This window comes from Aquarana catesbeiana, linkage group LG02 (assembly GCF_042186555.1).
Source record: "Aquarana catesbeiana isolate 2022-GZ linkage group LG02, ASM4218655v1, whole genome shotgun sequence".
Taxonomy (NCBI): Eukaryota; Metazoa; Chordata; class Amphibia; order Anura; family Ranidae; genus Aquarana; species Aquarana catesbeiana.
Window position 1 is genome coordinate 53,741,504 of NC_133325.1, and position 20,081 is coordinate 53,761,584.

Below are 20,081 nucleotides of genomic sequence, written 5' to 3' on the forward strand. Positions count from 1 at the left end.
CGCTGAACCCTCCAGATTAAGTCAAAGGCCCACCGCTGAACCCTCCAGTATAAGCCAACGGCCCACCGCTGAAACCTCCAGGAAAAGCCAACGGCCCACCGCTGAAACCTCCAGGAAAAGCCAACGGCCCACCGCTGAAACCTCCAGGAAAAGCCAACGGCCCACCGCTGAACCCTCCAGGATAAGCCAACGGCCCACCGCTGAACCCTCCAGGATAAGCCAACGGCCCACCGCTGAACCCTCCAGGATAAGCCAACGGCCCACCGCTGAACCCTCCAGGATAAGCCAACGGCCCACCGCTGAACCCTCCAGGATAAGTCAAAGGCCCACCGCTGAACCCTCCAGGATAAGCCAACGGCCCACCGCTGAACCCTCCAGGATAAACCAACGGCCCACCGCTGAACCCTCCAGATTAAGTCAAAGGCCCACCGCTGAACCCTCCAGTATAAGCCAACGGCCCACCGCTGAAACCTCCAGGAAAAGCCAACGGCCCACCGCTGAAACCTCCAGGAAAAGCCAACGGCCCACCGCTGAAACCTCCAGGAAAAGCCAACGGCCCACCGCTGAACCCTCCAGGATAAGCCAACGGCCCACCGCTGAACCCTCCAGGATAAGCCAACGGCCCACCGCTGAACCCTCCAGGATAAGCCAACGGCCCACCGCTGAACCCTCCAGGATAAGCCAACGGCCCACCGCTGAACCCTCCAGGATAAGTCAAAGGCCCACCGCTGAACCCTCCAGGATAAGCCAACGGCCCACCGCTGAACCCTCCAGGATAAACCAACGGCCCACCGCTGAACCCTCCAGATTAAGTCAAAGGCCCACCGCTGAACCCTCCAGTATAAGCCAACGGCCCACCGCTGAAACCTCCAGGAAAAGCCAACGGCCCACCGCTGAAACCTCCAGGAAAAGCCAACGGCCCACCGCTGAAACCTCCAGGAAAAGCCAACGGCCCACCGCTGAAACCTCCAGGAAAAGCCAACGGCCCACCGCTGAAACCTCCAGGAAAAGCCAACGGCCCACCGCTGAAACCTCCAGGAAAAGCCAACGGCCCACCGCTGAAACCTCCAGGAAAAGCCAACGGCCCACCGCTGAAACCTCCAGGAAAAGCCAACGGCCCACCGCTGAAACCTCCAGGAAAAGCCAACGGCCCACCGCTGAAACCTCCAGGAAAAGCCAACGGCCCACCGCTGAAACCTCCAGGAAAAGCCAACGGCCCACCGCTGAAACCTCCAGGAAAAGCCAACGGCCCACCGCTGAAACCTCCAGGAAAAGCCAACGGCCCACCGCTGAAACCTCCAGGAAAAGCCAACGGCCCACCGCTGAAACCTCCAGGAAAAGCCAACGGCCCACCGCTGAAACCTCCAGGAAAAGCCAACGGCCCACCGCTGAAACCTCCAGGAAAAGCCAACGGCCCACCGCTGAAACCTCCAGGAAAAGCCAACGGCCCACCGCTGAAACCTCCAGGAAAAGCCAACGGCCCACCGCTGAAACCTCCAGGAAAAGCCAACGGCCCACCGCTGAAACCTCCAGGAAAGGCCAACGGCCCACCGCTGAAACCTCCAGGATAAGCCAACGGCCCACCGCTGAACCCTCCAGGATAAGCCAAAGGCCCACCGCTGACCATCCAGGGTAAGCCGGCGGCCCCCCTGCTGATCATCCAGAATAAGTGACCGGGCCCCCTCTGACCATGCAGAACAACAAATCAGCCCAAACTGACTATACAGTAGAGAATCCACATCCAGAATAAGAAAAGTCCCTCCAATAACCATCCAGTACGAGTACCCCCACACACACACACCATCCACAACCCCCCCCCCCCCCAATACCGAACATCTGCTGACAACAAAGAAGCAGCAGACCTGCGAACTATAATCTCTTCCATATCACATAAGCTTCCGTCGAGTCCTATCACTGATCTCATCACTATTTTTAGCAATATAAACTTTTATCACTGCACCCATCTTCACACACACACACACACCTCCGCCCAGATCTCACAAACCGCACTTCAGTCACGACTTCCGATACAGACCGCAGGATGGGGCCTTGCACAGTACAACAGGTGTCAGCTACTTAACCCCTGAGCTACCAGGAGCCCTGCAATGTCATCTGCAGAAAGGATATCAGTGTTTAACTATTACCCAGAAGCAAGAAGCAGAGAGGCCCAAACAATTATAATTATCATTGCACCTCCCACACCTTTAGTTCAGCCCCAGCTCAACACCAATATCTGGAATACAATATATCACATCGAGGAGATAATCGACACATCAGACTGTGCCAGGAATACAAGGTACAAGACATCTGATCGCTCCAATGTGACTATCGATCACATGATACAATACCTTGTTACCAAACGAGCACCAAGATCTGCCAGATACAGCACCGTATAGACCAACTTCCATACTGCTGTTTCAGGGTTGCTAGCCATCATTAGTACACAATGTGGGCCCTATGTACTAAAGAAGCCAAACACTGGGGTGTTGGGAAGGAATAAAACCTGTTTTGTTTTTTGTTTTTTTGGATCAGTGAAGACACCCAATTTAGGATGCTCGTTCTGTAATTTATGGTATCTTTGCTGAAGGCTTTTGGCTCCTTTTGGACAGCGTGACCATAACACGACCGTCCATCCCATATCATATTCTGGCTGAAGGCTTTTGGTTCCTTTTAGACCACCCCACCATAAAAGATGATTCCTCACCCCGTATCATATTTTGGTCAAAGCCTTTGTTTTCTTTTAGACCACCTCACTAATATATCATTTCTTATCTTGTATTTTATTCTGTCTGAAAGCTTTTGATTCTTTATGGACCACCTCACCTTTACACATCTGATTATCTTCCATTGTTTATTGGTTGGAGGCTTTTGGATCCTTTTGGACAACCTCGCCATACAATTGATCAACGCATAACTCATCTCGTATCATATTCTGGCTGAAGGCTTTTGGACCCCCCCACCATAAGATGATTGCTCACACTGTATCATATTTTGGTCAAGGGCTTTTGCTTCTTTTTAGACCACCTCTCCAGAACACAACTTCTTATCCTGTATCGTATTTTGGATAAAGGCTTTTGGGTCCTTTTTGGACAACCTCACCATACAATTGATCAACGCATAACTCATCTCCTATCATATTCTGGCTGAAGGCTTTTGGTTCCTTTTGGACCACCCCACCATAAGACGATTGCTCACACTGTATCATATTTTGGTCAAAGGCTTTTGCTTCTTTTTAGACCACCTCACCAGAACACAACTTCTTATCCTGTATCGTATTTTGGATGAAGGATTTTGGGTTTTTTTTGGACAGCCTCATCATAACGCCATTGCTGATTCCATAATGTGTTTTGGATGAAGACATTTTGTTCCTGTAACACAACTGTTTGCCTATATAGTTTGATGTGTGCCAAGATACCTGAAACAGTTCTATTCACATGTTGGATACTAGGCTCTATATTTTTGATGGTACAGGGGCCCATGGGTACACAACTGCCCCCTGACCCAGCTGTGACCAAGAATTTATGTAATATGGACCATCTGCACATACGTTATGAGAAAAAAAAAAAGAAAAAGGAAATTACATTATGGGGCAGCTCTGTATTTCCTACTATCCAGATACAGGAAGAGCTGTAGGTGATTGAACATGGAGAGGTGATACAGAGGAGAGAGGAGCAGACAGCTCCCTACAGAAGCTGCAACCAACCCAAAATCTGCACATCATATAACAAAACCCAGTGTATCGCTAGAAGAGGACCCAGTGTATAAGGAGATCACGAGAAGAAGACTCGGCATATCACGAGAAGAGTTCCCGGCATATCACGAGAAGAGGACCCGGCATATCACGAGAAGAAGACCCGGCATATCACGAGAAGAAGACCCGGCATATCACGAGAAGAAGACCCGGCATATCACGAGAAGAAGACCCGGCATATCACGAGAAGAAGACCCGGCATATCACGAGAAGAAGACCCGGCATATCACGAGAAGAAGACCCGGCATATCACGAGAAGAAGACCCGGCATATCACGAGAAGAAGACCCGGCATATCACGAGAAGAAGACCCGGCATATCACGAGAAGAGTTCCCGGCATATCACGAGAAGAGTTCCCGGCATATCACGAGAAGAGTTCCCGGCATATCACGAGAAGAGGACCCGGCATATCACGAGGACAAGGCCCAGGGCTATCACCAGAAGAGGACCCGGAATATCACTAGAAGACTCAGGAGAACTACATCATGAGAACAGGACCGGGGGCATCACGAGAACAGGACCGGGGGCATCACGAGAACAGGACCGGGGGCATCACGAGAACAGGACCGGGGGCATCACGAGAACAGGACCGGGGGCATCACGAGAACAGGACCGGGGGCATCACGAGAACAGGACCGGGGGCATCACGAGAACAGGACCGGGGGCATCACGAGAACAGGACCGGGGGCATCACGAGAACAGGACCGGGGGCATCACGAGAACAGGACCCGGCGCATCACGAGAACAGGACCCGGCGCATCACGAGAACAGGACCCGGCGCATCACGAGAACAGGACCCGGCGCATCACGAGAACAGGACCCGGCGCATCACGAGAACAGGACCCGGCGCATCACGAGAACAGGACCCGGCGCATCACGAGAACAGGACCCGGCGCATCACGAGATCAGGACCCGGCGCATCACGAGATCAGGACCCGGCGCATCACGAGCAGGACAGCCACAGAGGTGATGGGGAAGAAGGATCCGTCATCCATAGCAACAAGACTTCCCTTTGACTTGTAGTTTCACCACAGCTGGAGGGCCGAGGTTGCTACCCCTGCGAGGAAAACTGACAAGTTGCTCAGGAACACAGCTCCATCCTCCACTGCACCTCATCCCTCAGAGCGGAGATGTCAGGTGGTGGTGAGGAGGAACGCTCTGCAGACAGAGGCAATCTACACACCATATCAGAAATAACACACTCTATACATTAGAGGGGAACACAAAGCCAGGAACATAATCATTGTACAATGAGAAACGCTCTGCAGCATGGAGACAACCAGAATAATACACTCAACATTACATTATGAATCTGAGGAGCAATCATCTGCAGATCATAGGGCATTATACTATGTATGAGAGGAGGAGGAACGACCTGCAGATGACACATATCATGGTACCACAGCTGGGATAGGGAGGAATGCAGAATACTCTGCAGTCAGCAATGGGGAGAAATGCTCTGCAGTCATATAAGATGGCACCATAGCTGGGATGAATAGGAACGCTCTGCACTCAGGGGGAGATGGAAGGAATGCTCTGCACTCAGTGAGGAGAAATGCTCTGCAGTCAGTGAGGAGGTGGTGGAATGCTCTGCAGTCAGTGAGGAGGTGGTGGAATGCTCTGCAGTCAGTGAGGAGGTGGTGGAATGCTCTGCAGTCAGTGAGGAGGTGGTGGAATGCTCTGCAGTCAGTGAGGAGGTGGAATGCTCTGCAGTCAGTGAGGAGGTGGAATGCTCTGCAGTCAGTGAGGAGGTGGAATGTTCTGCAGTGAGTGATGGGATGAGGAATGCTCTGCAGTGATGAGAGGAGGAATGCTCTGCAGTGATGAGAGGAGGAATGCTCTGCAGTGATGAGAGGAGGAATGCTCTGCAGTGATGAGAGGAGGAATGCTCTGCAGTCAGTGATGTGAGGAGGAATGCTCTGCAGTCAGTGATGTGAGGTGGAATGCTCTGCAGTCAGTGATGGGAGGTGGAATGCTCTGCAGTCAGTGATGGGAGGTGGAATGCTCTGCAGTCAGTGATGGGAGGTGGAATGCTCTGCAGTCAGTGATGTGAGGAGGAATGCTCTGCAGTGATGAGGAATGCTCTACAGTCAGTGATGGGAGGTGGAATGCTCTGCAGTCAGTGATAGGAGGTGGAATGCTCTGCAGTCAGTGATAGGAGGTGGAATGCTCTGCAGTCAGTGATGGGAGGTGGAATGCTCTGCAGTCAGTGAAGGGAGGAATGCTCTGCAGTCAGTGATGGGAGGTGGCATGCTCTACAGTCAGTGATGGGAGGTGGAATGCTCTGCAGTGATGAGGAATGCTCTGCAGTCAGTGATGGGAGGTGGAATGCTCTGCAGTCAGTGATAGGAGGTGGAATGCTCTGCAGTCAGTGATAGGAGGTGGAATGCTCTGCAGGAGGTGGAATGCTCTGCAGTCAGTGAAGGGAGGTGGAATGCTCTGCAGTCAGTGATGTGATGAGGAATGCTCTGCAGTGAAGGGACGTAGAATGCTCTGCAGTGAAGGGACGTAGAATGCTCTGCAGTCAGTGATGGGAGGTGGAATGCTCTGCAGTCAGTGATGAGGAATGCTCTGCAGTCAGTGATGGGAGGTGGAATGCTCTGCAGTCAGTGATGTGGAATGCTCTGCAGTCAGTGATGAGGAATGCTCTGCAGTCAGTGATGAGGAATGCTCTGCAGTCAGTGATGGGAGGTGGAATGCTCTGCAGTCAGTGATGAGGAATGCTCTGCAGTCAGTGATGGGAGGTGGAATGCTCTGCAGTCAGTGATGTGGAATGCTCTGCAGTCAGTGATAGGAGGTGGAATGCTCTGCAGGAGGTGGAATGCTCTGCAGTCAGTGAAGGGAGGTGGAATGCTCTGCAGTCAGTGATGTGATGAGGAATGCTCTGCAGTGAAGGGACGTAGAATGCTCTGCAGTCAGTGATGGGAGGTGGAATGCTCTGCAGTCAGTGATGAGGAATGCTCTGCAGTCAGTGATGGGAGGTGGAATGCTCTGCAGTCAGTGATGAGGAATGCTCTGCAGTCAGTGATGGGAGGTGGAATGCTCTGCAGTCAGTGATGAGGAATGCTCTGCAGTCAGTGATGGGAGGTGGAATGCTCTGCAGTCAGTGATGAGGAATGCTCTGCAGTCAGTGATGGGAGGTGGAATGCTCTGCAGTCAGTGATGTGGAATGCTCTGCAGGAGGTGGAATGCTCTGCAGATGTCCCCAGAACAATGGTCGGTTCCCCTCCCCCATGTCTCCTCACCTTCCTCGGAGGGGGTTGCATGGTGCCGGTGTCGGTGGGGGGCTCTCCCGGGCTCGGTGTCAGTGCCGGCCTCCGGGGGGCTCCATGAAGGGCCACAGACACACTGGAGAGCGCCGGGCACACAGCACAGGACGGGGGGGAGGGGCGGCGTGTAATAGGAGCGGGGGAGGGGCGACCACTGCACGGAGACAGGAGGCGGCTCTGCCGGGACTGCAGTACTGCCGATCTCAGGGGGCGGGGTGAGCGCCACCTGCCGAGCAGAGACTGCTACTACATCGTTGCTGACTCTCGGGGACCGAGCGCCATCTTCCGGACAGAAATGACTACTGCAGCATTATCAAACACCAAGAGCCGAACGCCACTTGCGTGACAGACAGACAGACTGGTATGCAGCACTTCTTCTGAACCCTAGAAGGCAGGCGCCACCTGTCGGGCAAAAGAGGGTATTGCAGCACTGATCAATACCTAGTTACTGAGCGCCATCTGTAAAGTACAGCACTGTTCATCTTCTGAGACTGAGCTCCACCTGCCGGGCAGACTCTACTACTGCAGCCCGGCTGCCTTGACTGTGTTGGGGGGAGTCCTCCATTCTCTATGTATATAACTTGTTTCTTCTGTCCGTTTAACCACTTGAACCCCCAGGCCAGTTCTGACATTTCTCTAGGCATATCATCTTTTATATTTTATCAGACTTTTGCATATTATATTGTGTTCTGAGTTTGCAAAACTGCTGCGCAAATATTGCATGACATAAAAAAAAAAAAAAAAACAACACCCATCATTTAATTCTCCAGGGCCTCTGCTTAAATATATATATATATATAATGTTTGGGGTTTCTGAGTAGTTTTCTAGCAAAAAAAAAAAAGGAGAGAATGAATAGGTGCAAATATTGTGTGACATAAAAATATGCAACACCCTCCATTTAATTCTCTAGGGCCTGTGCTTAAAAAAATATATGTCATTTTTGGAGATTCTAAGTAGTCTTCTAGCAAAGAAAACTTTTTTTTTTTTCTGCTAGAGAACTACTCAGAAACCCCAAACATTATATATTTTTTAAGCAGAGGCCATAGAGAATTAAATGGCGGGTGTTGCATATTTTTATGTCACACTATATTTGCACCTATTAATTCTCAAGGTCCTCTGCTTTAAAAAAACAAAAAAAAACGTTATTTTTTGGGGGTTCCAAGTAGTTTTCTAGCAAAGAAAACTTTTTTTTGCTAGAAAACTATTCAGAAACCCCAAACATTATATATATATATATATATATATATATATATATATATATATATATTTTTTTTTTTTTTTTTTTTTTTTTTTTTTTAAGCAGAGGCCCTAGAGAATTAAATGGTGGGTGTTGCATATTTTTCTGTCACACAATATTTGCACAGTGGTTTTTGCAAACGCAAAATTTTTGGACAAAATGCACTTTAATTAATTTTAATGCACACAAACACAATATATTACCCAATTATTATATTATTATTATACAGGATTTATATAGTGCCAACTGTTTGCACTGCACTTTACAACGTTAGGACCGACAGTACAGTTACAATGCAATTCAGTACAGGAGGAATCAGGGGGCTCTGCTTGTTAGATTGATAGAATATAAAAGATGACGTTACACTGAGTAAATAGATACCAAACATGTCAAACACTTTAAAAATTGTGCCCGCCCGTGGAATGGCGCCAAACTACAGTGCCTACAGGCAACGCTTTAAAACCTTTAAAACGCTTTACCAGTCTAGAGTTACAGAGGAGGTCTTGTGCTAAAGTTATTTCCTTCCCTCTGACATACGCGGCGATACCTCACATGTGTGGTGTGATCACTGTTTACGTATGCATTTGTGCTTGAGCAGGGGGGATTTTATTGTTTATTTTTTTATATTAAAAAAAAAAAATTACACTGAATCTGTATTTTTTTTTTAACTCTCTTTTATTGCTATTAAAAGGGATGAATAACATCCCCTGTAATAGTACAGCTTTGACAGGTCCTCTTTAAGGATTTGTGCACGAGCACGGGGAAATATATTATTTATTTTATTTTTTTAAAAATTACACTGTATCTATATATTTTTTTAAAATCTCTTTTATTGTTATTAAAACGGATGAACAACATCCCTTGTGATAGTACGGGCTGTGACAGGTCCTCTTTATGGATTTGTGCATGACCAGGAGCAAGGGGGATTTTATTGTTTATTTATTTATTTTTAATTACACTGTATCTTTTTTTTTCTCTTTTTTATTGCTATTAAAAGGGATGAACAACATCCCTTGTGATAGTACGGGCTGTGACTGGTGCTCTTTATGGATTTGTGCATGACCACGAGCAAGAGGGATTTTATTGTTTATTTTTTTATATTAAAAAAAAAAAATTACACTGAATCTGTATTTTTTTACTCTCTTTTATTGCTATTAGAAGGGATGAATAACATCCCCTGTGACAGTACAGCTTTGACAGGTCCTCTTTAAGGATTTGTGCATGAGCACAGGAAATATATTATTTATTTTATTTAAAAAAAATTACACTGTATCTATATTTTTTTATCACTTATGATAAAATGAACAACATCCCCTTGTGATAGCAAGGGCCCTGACAGGTCCTCCTTATGGAGAGATTTGGGGTCTAGTAGACCCCAGATCTCTCCTCTGCCCTCCAAAACATTTTATCAAACCGAGGCCGGTTTGATCAGATGCTTGTTGAAGCCGGTAATGGCTTGTTTACATGAGACCGAAACCGGATCTGACCAAATCCTTGTCGCTTCCGGTTTCTGACATCATACTGTAGAACGAACAACATCACTTCCTCTCACTGTGTCCCAGGAACCAGATGCTGCTAGTTGCTTCCTAACCGGGCTTCTTGATCTTAGCCACTAGGATTGCTTTTATATTAAAGGGAGGTGCCGGGCCTTTAAATATTGTATCTCATCCTTGCTGCAGCTGCATCGATGACCGAGATATCACCCTTCCAATCCAGCGACGTACCGGTATGACAAGTGGTCAATTTAGTTGTCTATGTCTTCACTTCCTGTCTTGGAGACACAACAGGAAGTGAGACGAAATCTCTAGGAAGTGAAAGAAATTTTTGTCTGCAGCTGGCTGTACACGTATTATAATTCACCTGGTTCCCCTGATAGTGGGTTACCACTGGGCCTCCTGTAGAGGGCCTGGACAGCAGGGGGATCAGTGTGGCGTGGCGGGAGGAAAATTACACAACAATGCACTGTGTCTGTGTCTCTCCCTCCAGCAGCTGAAATCCAGTTTCTTCCCCTCTCCCTAACGTCGGCTTTCAGCTGCTGGAGGGAGAGACACAGACACAATGCATCTTCCTGTAATTTTACTCCCGTCCTGCCACACTGATCCCCCTCCCTGTGCTGCCCACATCTGATTCCCACCTGTGTGCTCAGGCCCCCCCCCCCCCCCCGTCCGCTCCGCAGCAAGATCAACTTCCCTCTACCGCCGACTGCTGGGGGCACACAGGTGGATAGAGAGAGGGGGAAGGGGCTGGTAAATATGTAATTTACCGGCCCCTTCTTTTTCTGAATTGGATACAGTGAGTGATTGGTACGGATCACTCCTGTGTCCATAGCTAACTGAGCATAGTAAACTGTGTTTACTATGCTTCAGTTTATGAATGAGCGGGAGCCTCTGTCTCCTGTCCATTCATCTTCGGTGCAGCTTAGTATACAGAGAAAGGAATTGGAGAATCTGTGTCCTCAATTCATTTCTCTGTCTCAAAGGTAAGATGTTAGGGGTCTGTTCAGACCCCTGATATTTCACCCCCCAACAGCGTTGTAAAATAAATAAATAACCCTTAAAAAGTATTTTAAAAATGTAAAAAAAGAAATAAAAATATTTTTTTTAAATTGTAAAAAAATTGGAAAAATTGGAAGAAATTGTTCCTGACTAAGCAGGAGCTGGGCAAATATCGATGTGTGTGATGCCCTCTCTGTTCAACAGAAGCCGATTGTGAGACCGGTTCCTTTCAAACAGTCCTGATGGAAAAACAGCATTTAATCAGCTGCTGGGGAAGTGGGGGGGAGACCCCGCTGTCAAAATGCAATAGTGCAGAGAAAGGAGATTCTTGCACCCACATCGCTTGTGTGGATGCAGGAAACCATGAGTTTATTTTTTCATTAAGCCCGCTGGTTGAAAAAGAAAAAAAAAAACTCAGTGTGTATACTCAGCTTTAGGTCTTATTCACATTTAGCGACAATGGGGGAGTCGCATTTTTCACACTTTTTTTTTGAAAGGAGGTGGACCAGGGAAAGTCCATTTGCTGACCTACCGTAGCTGGTAAGAATCTGGAAACAACAAGGATTTTGACACTTCCAGGTTCAGCTGTCACTTTCACCGACTGCTGTGATCAGAGAAGAAGGTAAAGGAGTGGGATCTGTGCTGCCCCATTAACTGCTTGCCGACCAGCTGCAGTCATTATACTGCGGCAGGTCGGCTCATTCCCGCAAATCAGCGTAGCTGAACGTCGGTCCCTTTAACAGCGTCAGCAGGCAGCATGCACCACGCGCCACGTTGCGTCGCCATAGCTGATGCGCGTGGCCAGTGGCTGTGATGTCCGCGATACTATTTATCTCTCAAAAAGTGTTTCCCGGTGCTAAACCTTTCATCCAATCTCTAAATTGCTGCATTTGTAAATACTAAAAGCCAATATAAAGGAATAGTAGTGGTAAAAAGCACCTCTGGGTTTAACCAATCACTTTTTTTTGTACAATTGTCCTTTAAGGGGGGCGTGGCAAAAGTGTCCTATCTGTCCAATCAGGTCCACCCGAAAAACTGAAAGGCGGTACTGATCGGACAGCCCACATGGGCATCTTAGCGAACACAATATACAGGGGATATGGGAGTTATTATTGACATAAACACACACACACAGGTTAACCACTTACCGACCAGCGATGTACATCGGCACAATGGCAAGGCTGCGCAAATGGGCGTACCTGTACATCCCCTTTAAGACAAGGCATTGTGGGCACGCGCTCCCGCCGTGTACACCGTGACTGTACCTGCGGGTCCCACGGACTCGATGTCCCGCGATCATGTCACGGAGCGGCAGAACGGAGAGATGCCTATGTAAACAAGGCATTTCCCTGTTCTGCCTAGGAACATGACAGAGATCTACTGCTCCCTGTCATGTTGTAGTGAGCCCATCCCCCCACAGTTAGAATCACTCCTTAGGACACACTTAATTCCTTGATCGCCCCCTAGTGTTTAACCCCTTCCCTGCTAGTGTCATTTACACAGTAATCAGTGCATTTTTATAGCACTAATCGCTGTATAAATGACAATGGTCCCAAAATAGTGTCAAAATTGTCTGATGTGTCCACCATGATGTCGCAGTCATGATAAAAATCGCAGATCGCCACCATTACTAATTTAAAAAAAAAAAATTAATAATAAAAATGCCATAAATCTATCCCCTATTTTGTAGACGCTATAACTTTTGTGAAAACCAATCAATATATGCTTATTGCGATTTTTTTTTTCACCAAAAATATGTAGAATACATATTGGCCGAAACTGATAAAGAAATTCGTTTTAACAATTTTTTTTGGGATATTTATTATAGCAAAAATTAAAATATATTGTTTTTTTTTCAAAATTGTCAGGCTTTTTTTGTTTATAGCGCAAAAAAATAAAAAAACGCAGATGTGATCAAATACCACCAAAGTAAAGCTCTATTTGTGCGGAAAAAAAGGACGTCAATTTGTTTTGGGTATATCGTCGCACGACTGCGCAATTGTCAGTTAAAGCGACACAGTGCTGAATCGCAAAAAATGGCCTGGTCATTAAGGGGGAAAATCTTCCGGGGCTGAAGTGGTTAAAGAGAACCTGTCACTATACACGCCAATGCTATCACAAAGCGGCTATTGGTCCCCCTACATCAGGGGTGCTCAACCTATGGCCCAGCTGTTGCAGAACTACAAGTCCCATGAGGCATTGCATGGCTGACAGTTACAAGCATGACTCCCAAAAGCATGGTGGGACTTGTAGTTCCGCAACAGCTGGAGGGCACAGGTGGAGCTACCATGTCCTACATCAGTGATGACGAACCTTGGCACCCCAGATGTTTTGGAACTACATTTCCCATGATGCTCAACTACACCACAGAGTGTATGAGCATCATGGGAAATGTAGTTCCAAAACATCTGGGGTGCCAAGGTTCCCCATCACTGTCCTACATTATAGCAATAAAGTGAAGTGAACAAAATAATAATGTAAAAAAATTAAAGGGTTAGTTCACCTTTACAAAAAAAAATGCCTATGCAGCTAAGGGGTGTTTATAGATAAAAACAAACTGTGTAGCTCTGACTAAAGTTAACCACTTCCGGACTACCCACCGTCGTTATACGTCGGTACTTTGAAGGAGGATATCGTTGTTATGGCAGCAGCTAGCTACCATAACCCCGGTATCCTCGTCTTCAGGGGGCGATCCGGTTTAAGATAAACGTGGTCTCTGCGGCAGATTTGCCGCAAGATCACTTTTATCGGTGGCAGGAGAGGGACCCCCTCCCGCCGCGATCCGGTGGCCTCCACGGCTTACCGGAGCCATTGGCAGCGGCGGAGACGATTGCGTCTGTCCCCTGACAGGGTATGGAGATGAGTGAGGGGGAAGATGGCCCTCACCCGTCTCCATATCACTGCAGGGTGGAAGTGACGTCAAAACGTCACTTCCGCCCATAGCTCTTAAAGGGCCTTTTTTTTTTCTTCTTTTTTTTAAATGACAACATTTTTTTTTTATTGCATTTTTAATGTAAATATGAGATCTGAGGTCTTTTTGACCCCAGATCTCATATTTAAGAGGTCCTGTCATGCTTTTTTCTATTACAAGGGATGTTACATTCCTTGTAATAGGAATAAAAGTGACACCATTTTTTTTTTTTTTTTTTAAACTGTGTAAAAATGTAAAAAAAAAATGTAAAACAATAAGAAAAAAATTTTTTTTAAACGCGCCCCGTCCAGACGAGCTCACGCGCAGAAGCGAACGCATACGTGACTAGCGCCCGCATATGAAAGCGGTGTTCAAACCACACATGTGAGGGATCGCCGCGATCGGTAGAGCGAGAGCAATAATTCTAGCCCTAGACCTCCTCTGTAACTTAAAGCATGCAACCTGTAGAATTTTTTTAAACGTCTCCTATGGATATTTTTAAGGGTAAAAGTTTGTCGCCATTCCACAAGCGGGCGCAATTTTGAAGCACGACATGTTGGGTATCAATTCACTCGGTGTAACATTATCTTTCACAATATAAAAAAAAATTGGGCTAACTTTACTGTTGTCTTATTTTTTAATTCAAAAAAGTGTATTCTTTTTTTTAAAAAGTGCGCTTGTAAGGACGCTGTGCAAATACGGTGTCACAGAAAGTATTGCAACGACCGCCATTTTATTCTCTAGGGCTGTTAGAAAAAAAAATGTATAATGTTTGGGGGTTCTAAGTAATTTTTTAGCAAAAAAAACTGTTTTTAACTTGTAAACAACAAATCTCAGAAAGAGGCTCGGTCCTTAAGTGGTTAAATATTGCCCTTGCTATAGGTGAAGGTCATTTACATACTTCTTGAAGCCTGATTGGAATACTCCCAGGACGTTGCTGGGAAGTTGCTAAGTGAGGCCTAGTTGTTAATGTTCACCTCCACCATTACAGGAATGAGCTTTTACTCTCTCCTGATGTAGTAGCTCTGAGCTCAGCGTTTGGGAGCTCACTCCTGTGTTGGTGGAGGTGAGCAGTAACGACTAGGCCTTACTTAGCAACATCCCAGCAACGTCCTGGTAGTATTCCAGTCAGGCATCAGGAGGTATTTAAATGGCCTACATCTATAGCAAGGGCATTATTCAACTTTAGTCAGAGCTGCACAATGTTTTTTCATCTACATAGTTACATAGTAGGTGAGGTTGAAAAAAGACACAAGTCCATCAAGTCCAACCTATGTGTGTGATTATATGTCAGTATTGCATTGTATATCCCTGTATGTTGCGGTCATTCAGGTGCTTATCTAATAGTTTCTTGAAGCTATCAATGCTCCCCGCTGAGACCACCGCCTGTGGAAGGGAATTCCACATCCTTGCCGCTCTTACAGTAAAGAACCCTCTACGTAGTTTAAGGTTAAACCTCTTTTCTTCTAATTGTAATGAGTGGCCACGTGTCTAGTGAGGCCCGGAGCGATAATGACTGAAAGGAGGGGTAGTGGAGGGCCGGGCATGACAGTGTGGCTAAGGGAGACACTGAAGGGGTTAATATGGGAAGGAAAACGTGGTAGAAGAAAAGGGGAGGTAAGAAAACAGCCTTTGGAAGGAAGGGGGAGGAGTTATATTTAAAGGAGGGGTGGAGCTAAGGATCAGTGTGAGAAAGAGTTAGACGGAGGAGGCAGTTTTTTCTCACTGCTCCTCCACAAAATGGCCGACGTAGATCTAATCATTGCTAGAATGAAAAGGGCAGCTGCTGAAAAAGGACCAGAATGGCTGCAGAGTCAGGTCGGGGACCTCATCACAGATGCAGCGGGCGGATCCACTCCAGGTGAGGTGTCTCATCGCACGCGGAGGTCACGACCTTTGGCGCGTTTTTCACCAGGGCCTGCACCTCGGCCCGTTAGGCTCCCCAGAAGTCCGGTGGTGGATCGTTCGGTCCCCCTGGCTAAGAGACAGCGGCGGGAAGTAGCAGGAGTCCCTGGGAGGTCTACACGCCGCCGGCCGGTGTCGGGGGGCGGGGCCACGGGCCGCGATGGCGCCGGTTCCCCGCCTGTGGATCGTGGGTCCAGTGGCAGAGCACCCCCCCCCCCTCAGAACAGCGGTCAGACAAGGGGGACGAGGGGGATGGTGAGAAGAGCAGGAGCGGTGCAGGAGAGGCCAGGATGGACAGAAGATTCGGGAGGGGGCGGGGCCTACCGGCACAGCGTGCAGCAGGACAGGACTGCGAAGACTAACTCATACCTGCAAGACAGGAGCCCGTCAGGTCAGGTAATAGACGCCTGTCTGAGGGTGTGGGACTTCAGAACGCTAGCCAGAAAACTGCCAGGTCAGGTCAGCGACGCCTGTCTGCAGGGGGCGAAGTTTTCAGGGGTGAAGAGGGCCCCACCATTTTAGCACAATACGGCCTCAGGGACATCGTCTCCGGGGAGGCTTGCGACGCCGCCCATCCTGGAACAGGAGGAGCGGTCGGAAGGAGAAGTGTCTGACGAGGAAGAACAACAGGTGCCAACAAGGGAGACCAGCGTGGCGGCTGTGGGGCAAGTTCCCGGTCAGCCCGGTAAGTCAAACACTAACTTGTCTTTATCTGATGCTTTGCAGGATTTGTTGGGGGTGGTTACAGCAGGTTCGGTAGGGCCAGGGGGTACTGGGGTGCAATCAGAAGGGGTCATGCCGGACCAGCAATTGGCGGGGAATATGCCTGCCAGTGCGGGGTCTGGCACGCAACTGTCAGACTTATTGCAGGGACTGCGTGCACTACTCGGTAGATGTGAAGGGGGACAGGGGCAGCCACCTCAAGTGGCCCCATGGACGGCACCGGTGAGTGGATTGGTGGTAGGTGGTACTGGGGGTGCCGGGGTGGAAGTACCGCCAGTGACTGTGGTCCCCAGCCAGGCTGGAGATGGCACAGAGAAGGCAAGGGGTAAGGGGACCACGGAAAGGACTGACTTGGGCAGGATTGCGGACGCGGCCAAATGTGAGGTTTACAGCTGCTTCGGGGGACCCTTGGGAGCTCATCTGAAACAGGAGGTCCATGACAAGATTCAAAAGGGTGAGTATGTGGAGATATTTTCGCTGCTGCCCTTGGAAAAGTTTAATTTGGATAGGGTGAAACCTGCGGATTCAAAGAAGGAGGATGACGAAAAGAGGAGGTATTGGCTGATCACGCATACAATTTTTAATTGGCTGCAAGCGTTCGCCATCATGGCGAGCGTGGTTGGAAAAAAGAATCCAGAACATTGCTCAGCTTTGTGCTGTTATATGGACGCGATTGGGGAAGCGCATAGGGTGTACAGTGGGTCGGCTTGGCTGCGTTATGACGAGCAGTTCAGACAGCGAAGAGCTGACCGGCCGTCATTACGTTGGGATCATAAAGATATTAGCCTCCGGATGAGGCTTATGTCTTCCGCACGGGCTCCGCCTCAGTTTTTTCAGGGGGGGGCCGGGGGTACAAAATTCCTCAGGACTACCGGCCGGGAAAAAGTGGGGAGTGTGCTGGCAATTTAACGAAGGTTCCTGTGAATTTGGGGGGGCTTGTAGATTCAAGCACGAGTGCTCAGGGCGTGGGGGAGCCCATACATTGTCCAAATGTTTTAAGAGGGCAAAACGTGCCAGTGACTCTATGTCAAAGAGGGACGACGCCGGTGAAGGTGAAAAAGATGCTGCCTTTTCTAATTAAGTATACGGATCGGGGAGCAGTGAGGTTGTTGGCGGCTGGGTTTACTGATGGTTTTAGGATCCCAGGTTCATTGGCGACGTTCCCGCCAATGGCATAGGAATCTGAAATCTGCCATGCAGCATCAGGATGGGGTTGGGGAAAAGTTGCGCAAGGAAGTAACACGGGGGCGTATGGGGGTGGCCGTTTGCCAAAAAACCTTAGCCATACTTGGTGGTGTCACCTATGGGGGTGGTGCCCAAGAAGGAACCAAACAAGTTCCGATTGATACACCACTTGTCCTTTCCAAAAGGGGGTTCAGTCAATGATTTCATTGACCCTGAACAGTACACAGTGTCCTACACTTCATTCGATGCGTCAGTCAAGTGGGTGAGGAGGTTTGGTCAGGGTGCATTAATGAAAAAAGCGAATATAGAATCAGCGTTCCACTTGTTACCAGTGCATCCGGAGAGCTTCCGGCTGCTGGGATGTCACTGGCAGGAGCCAGTGACAAAAAATGTTGGCCTATGGGCCTATGTTAAAAAAAAAAAAAAAAAAAAAAAAAAAACGTTGGCCTATGGGTTGTTTGGTTTCATGCGCCACGTTTGAGGCGTTTAGCTAGTTTTTGGAATGGGTGGTAAGGGAGGTATCGGGCCTGGACTCAGTCATACACTATCTAGACGATTTTATGTATAGGCCCCCCTGCTTCCGCTGTGTGTGCGATTCTGATTTCCGCGTTGCAGCACATCGCAGGCAGGTTTGGAGTGCCTTTAGTGGCTGAGAAAACGGAAGGCCCAGCGTCAGAATTAGTTTTTTGGGGATAGTTATAGACTCAATTGCGATGGAGTGCCGCTTGCCCAGATGTAAGTGGAGGACTTGCAGAAGGAAATTCGGGAGATCCACGAATTGCAGAAGGTTCAGTTACGAGCTCTGCAATCGTTATTGGGTAAGTTTAAGTTCGCTTGCAGAATTATCCCCATGGTGCGGGTTTTCTGCCGACGGATGTCGGCAGCTACAGCGGGGGTAAAAAAGTCTAGACTCACTTTATTCGCCTGACGAGGGATCACAGGGAAGATTTAAAAGTTTGGTATGAGTTTTTAGCCTCGTAAAACGGGAGGGCGGTGTGGATGTCTGGCCCGGTGAGCAATTTCGATGTGGAATTGGTCACTGATGCGGCGGGCGCCACGGGATACAACGCAATTTTTCAGGGGCGATGGGGCGCAGAACCCTGGCCACAGTCCTGGGAGAGGTCGGGTTTCCTCAGGAACTTGGTGCTACTGGAACTGTTTCTGGTGGTACTGGCCGTGGAACTATGGGGAGAAGCATGCCGGAATTTAAAGGTGAGGATAAATTGTGATAACATGGGTGTAGTGCAGGTGGTTAACCGCATGTCAGCGTCTTCGCAGACGGTTATACGGCTTCTGAGACAACTGGTGTTTAGGTGCTTCCGTTTGAATATTTTTATTTATGCGGTGCACATCCCAGGTGTTGACAATTTGCTGGCTGACTCCTGGTCTCGGTTTCAGAGGGACAAGTTCAGGGAGCTGGCTCCAGGAGCAGACAAGGAAGGAGTTTCTTGCCCGGCTTGATTTGGGAGCTGCCATTGGAGTCACCGCGGGATGGATTCGGCAGTCTGTGAGTGATTCCACTTGGTCAGCTTATAAGAAGGTATGGAAAGAATGGTCGGCTCTGGTACAGGAAGCTGGAGCTGGGACAATCACGTTGGCTGTGCGGTTACTGGTGTTGTACTTGGTAGTGAGGAACTTGGAAGTGGAGTGTGCGGTATCTTCCATTGATCGGAAATTGGCAGGCTTGCCATTTCTGTTTTAATTAATGGGATGGGAGGATTGGACCAAAAGATTTTGGGGTACGGCAGGCGTTAACGGGTTATCGCAAACAGCATAAGAGAACGGACACGAGACGGCCTGTCACGTTCAAGAACTGGATGGCAATATGTGATGTGTTGAGGTACGTATGTATATCACATTATGAAAATTTATTGTTTACAGCGGCTTTTTCGCTGGCCTTTTATGGGGCGTTTCAAATAGGTGAGTTGGTTAGCCCATCGAAGTATGTGGTGGGGGGTTTATTGCATCAGGATGTGAGGCTGGTTTAGGAAATGTTTAAAAAAATAAATAAATAAATAAATTAAAAAAAAAAAAAAAAAAAAAAGGGCTTCACACTCTTGTCGCATAGAAGCAGCTACTGAAGCTGCCAGATGCGGTTTGGATGAGGCTGCTGTTCGCAGGATTGGGAGATGGGAGTCTAGGAGATTCTGGTTTTATATTAGACCTGATTTGGTGGTGGATTAAAATATTAACAAAAAATAAATAAATAAATAAATAAATAAATAAATAAATAAAACCCAAAATAAGGGGGTGAGTGTGGTTGAATAGTTGTGCCATTTCAGTGTTAGGAATGGGTGTGTTGCTATCTTTGGGTTTTGTTTTCGTTTCAGTTGGAGGTTCAGTACGCCTTGTCTGGATCATTGGTCACTCCTATGTTCGTTGGGGGGGCCTGGAGAGGTGATGTACGTCCAGATGGCAGACAATTGGGGATTGCAAGGAGGGAGGCTGACATACGCTGGATGGGGAGACCAGGGATGTTGTGGGGTAGAGTAATGGTGGAAGTGGAAAGGTTCGTAAGATTGAACAGACCTCCTGATGTATTAGTTATTCATGCGGGGGGTAACGATTTGGGGATCTGGCCAGTCAGGGACTTGCTTGCTGACA

General features: G+C 48.1%; 1 protein-coding gene across 4 annotated transcripts in view; it reads right to left on the reverse strand.

Annotated features, from left to right (window-relative positions):
* The window catches only part of FCHSD2 (FCH and double SH3 domains 2), a 375,255-nt gene that overhangs the window by 275,049 nt on the left and 80,125 nt on the right, over positions 1-20,081 (reverse strand). Inside the window, exon 1 of one of the 4 annotated variants that reach the window (XM_073612908.1) lies at positions 6,997-7,153. The exons of the other annotated variants lie outside the window; for them this stretch is intronic. Coding sequence (XP_073469009.1) covers positions 6,997-7,017 — 21 coding nt within the window. The 5' untranslated portion in view covers positions 7,018-7,153. Of the gene's footprint in view, positions 1-6,996; positions 7,154-20,081 lie in introns of those variants that run through there. 4 annotated transcript variants of the gene reach the window in all.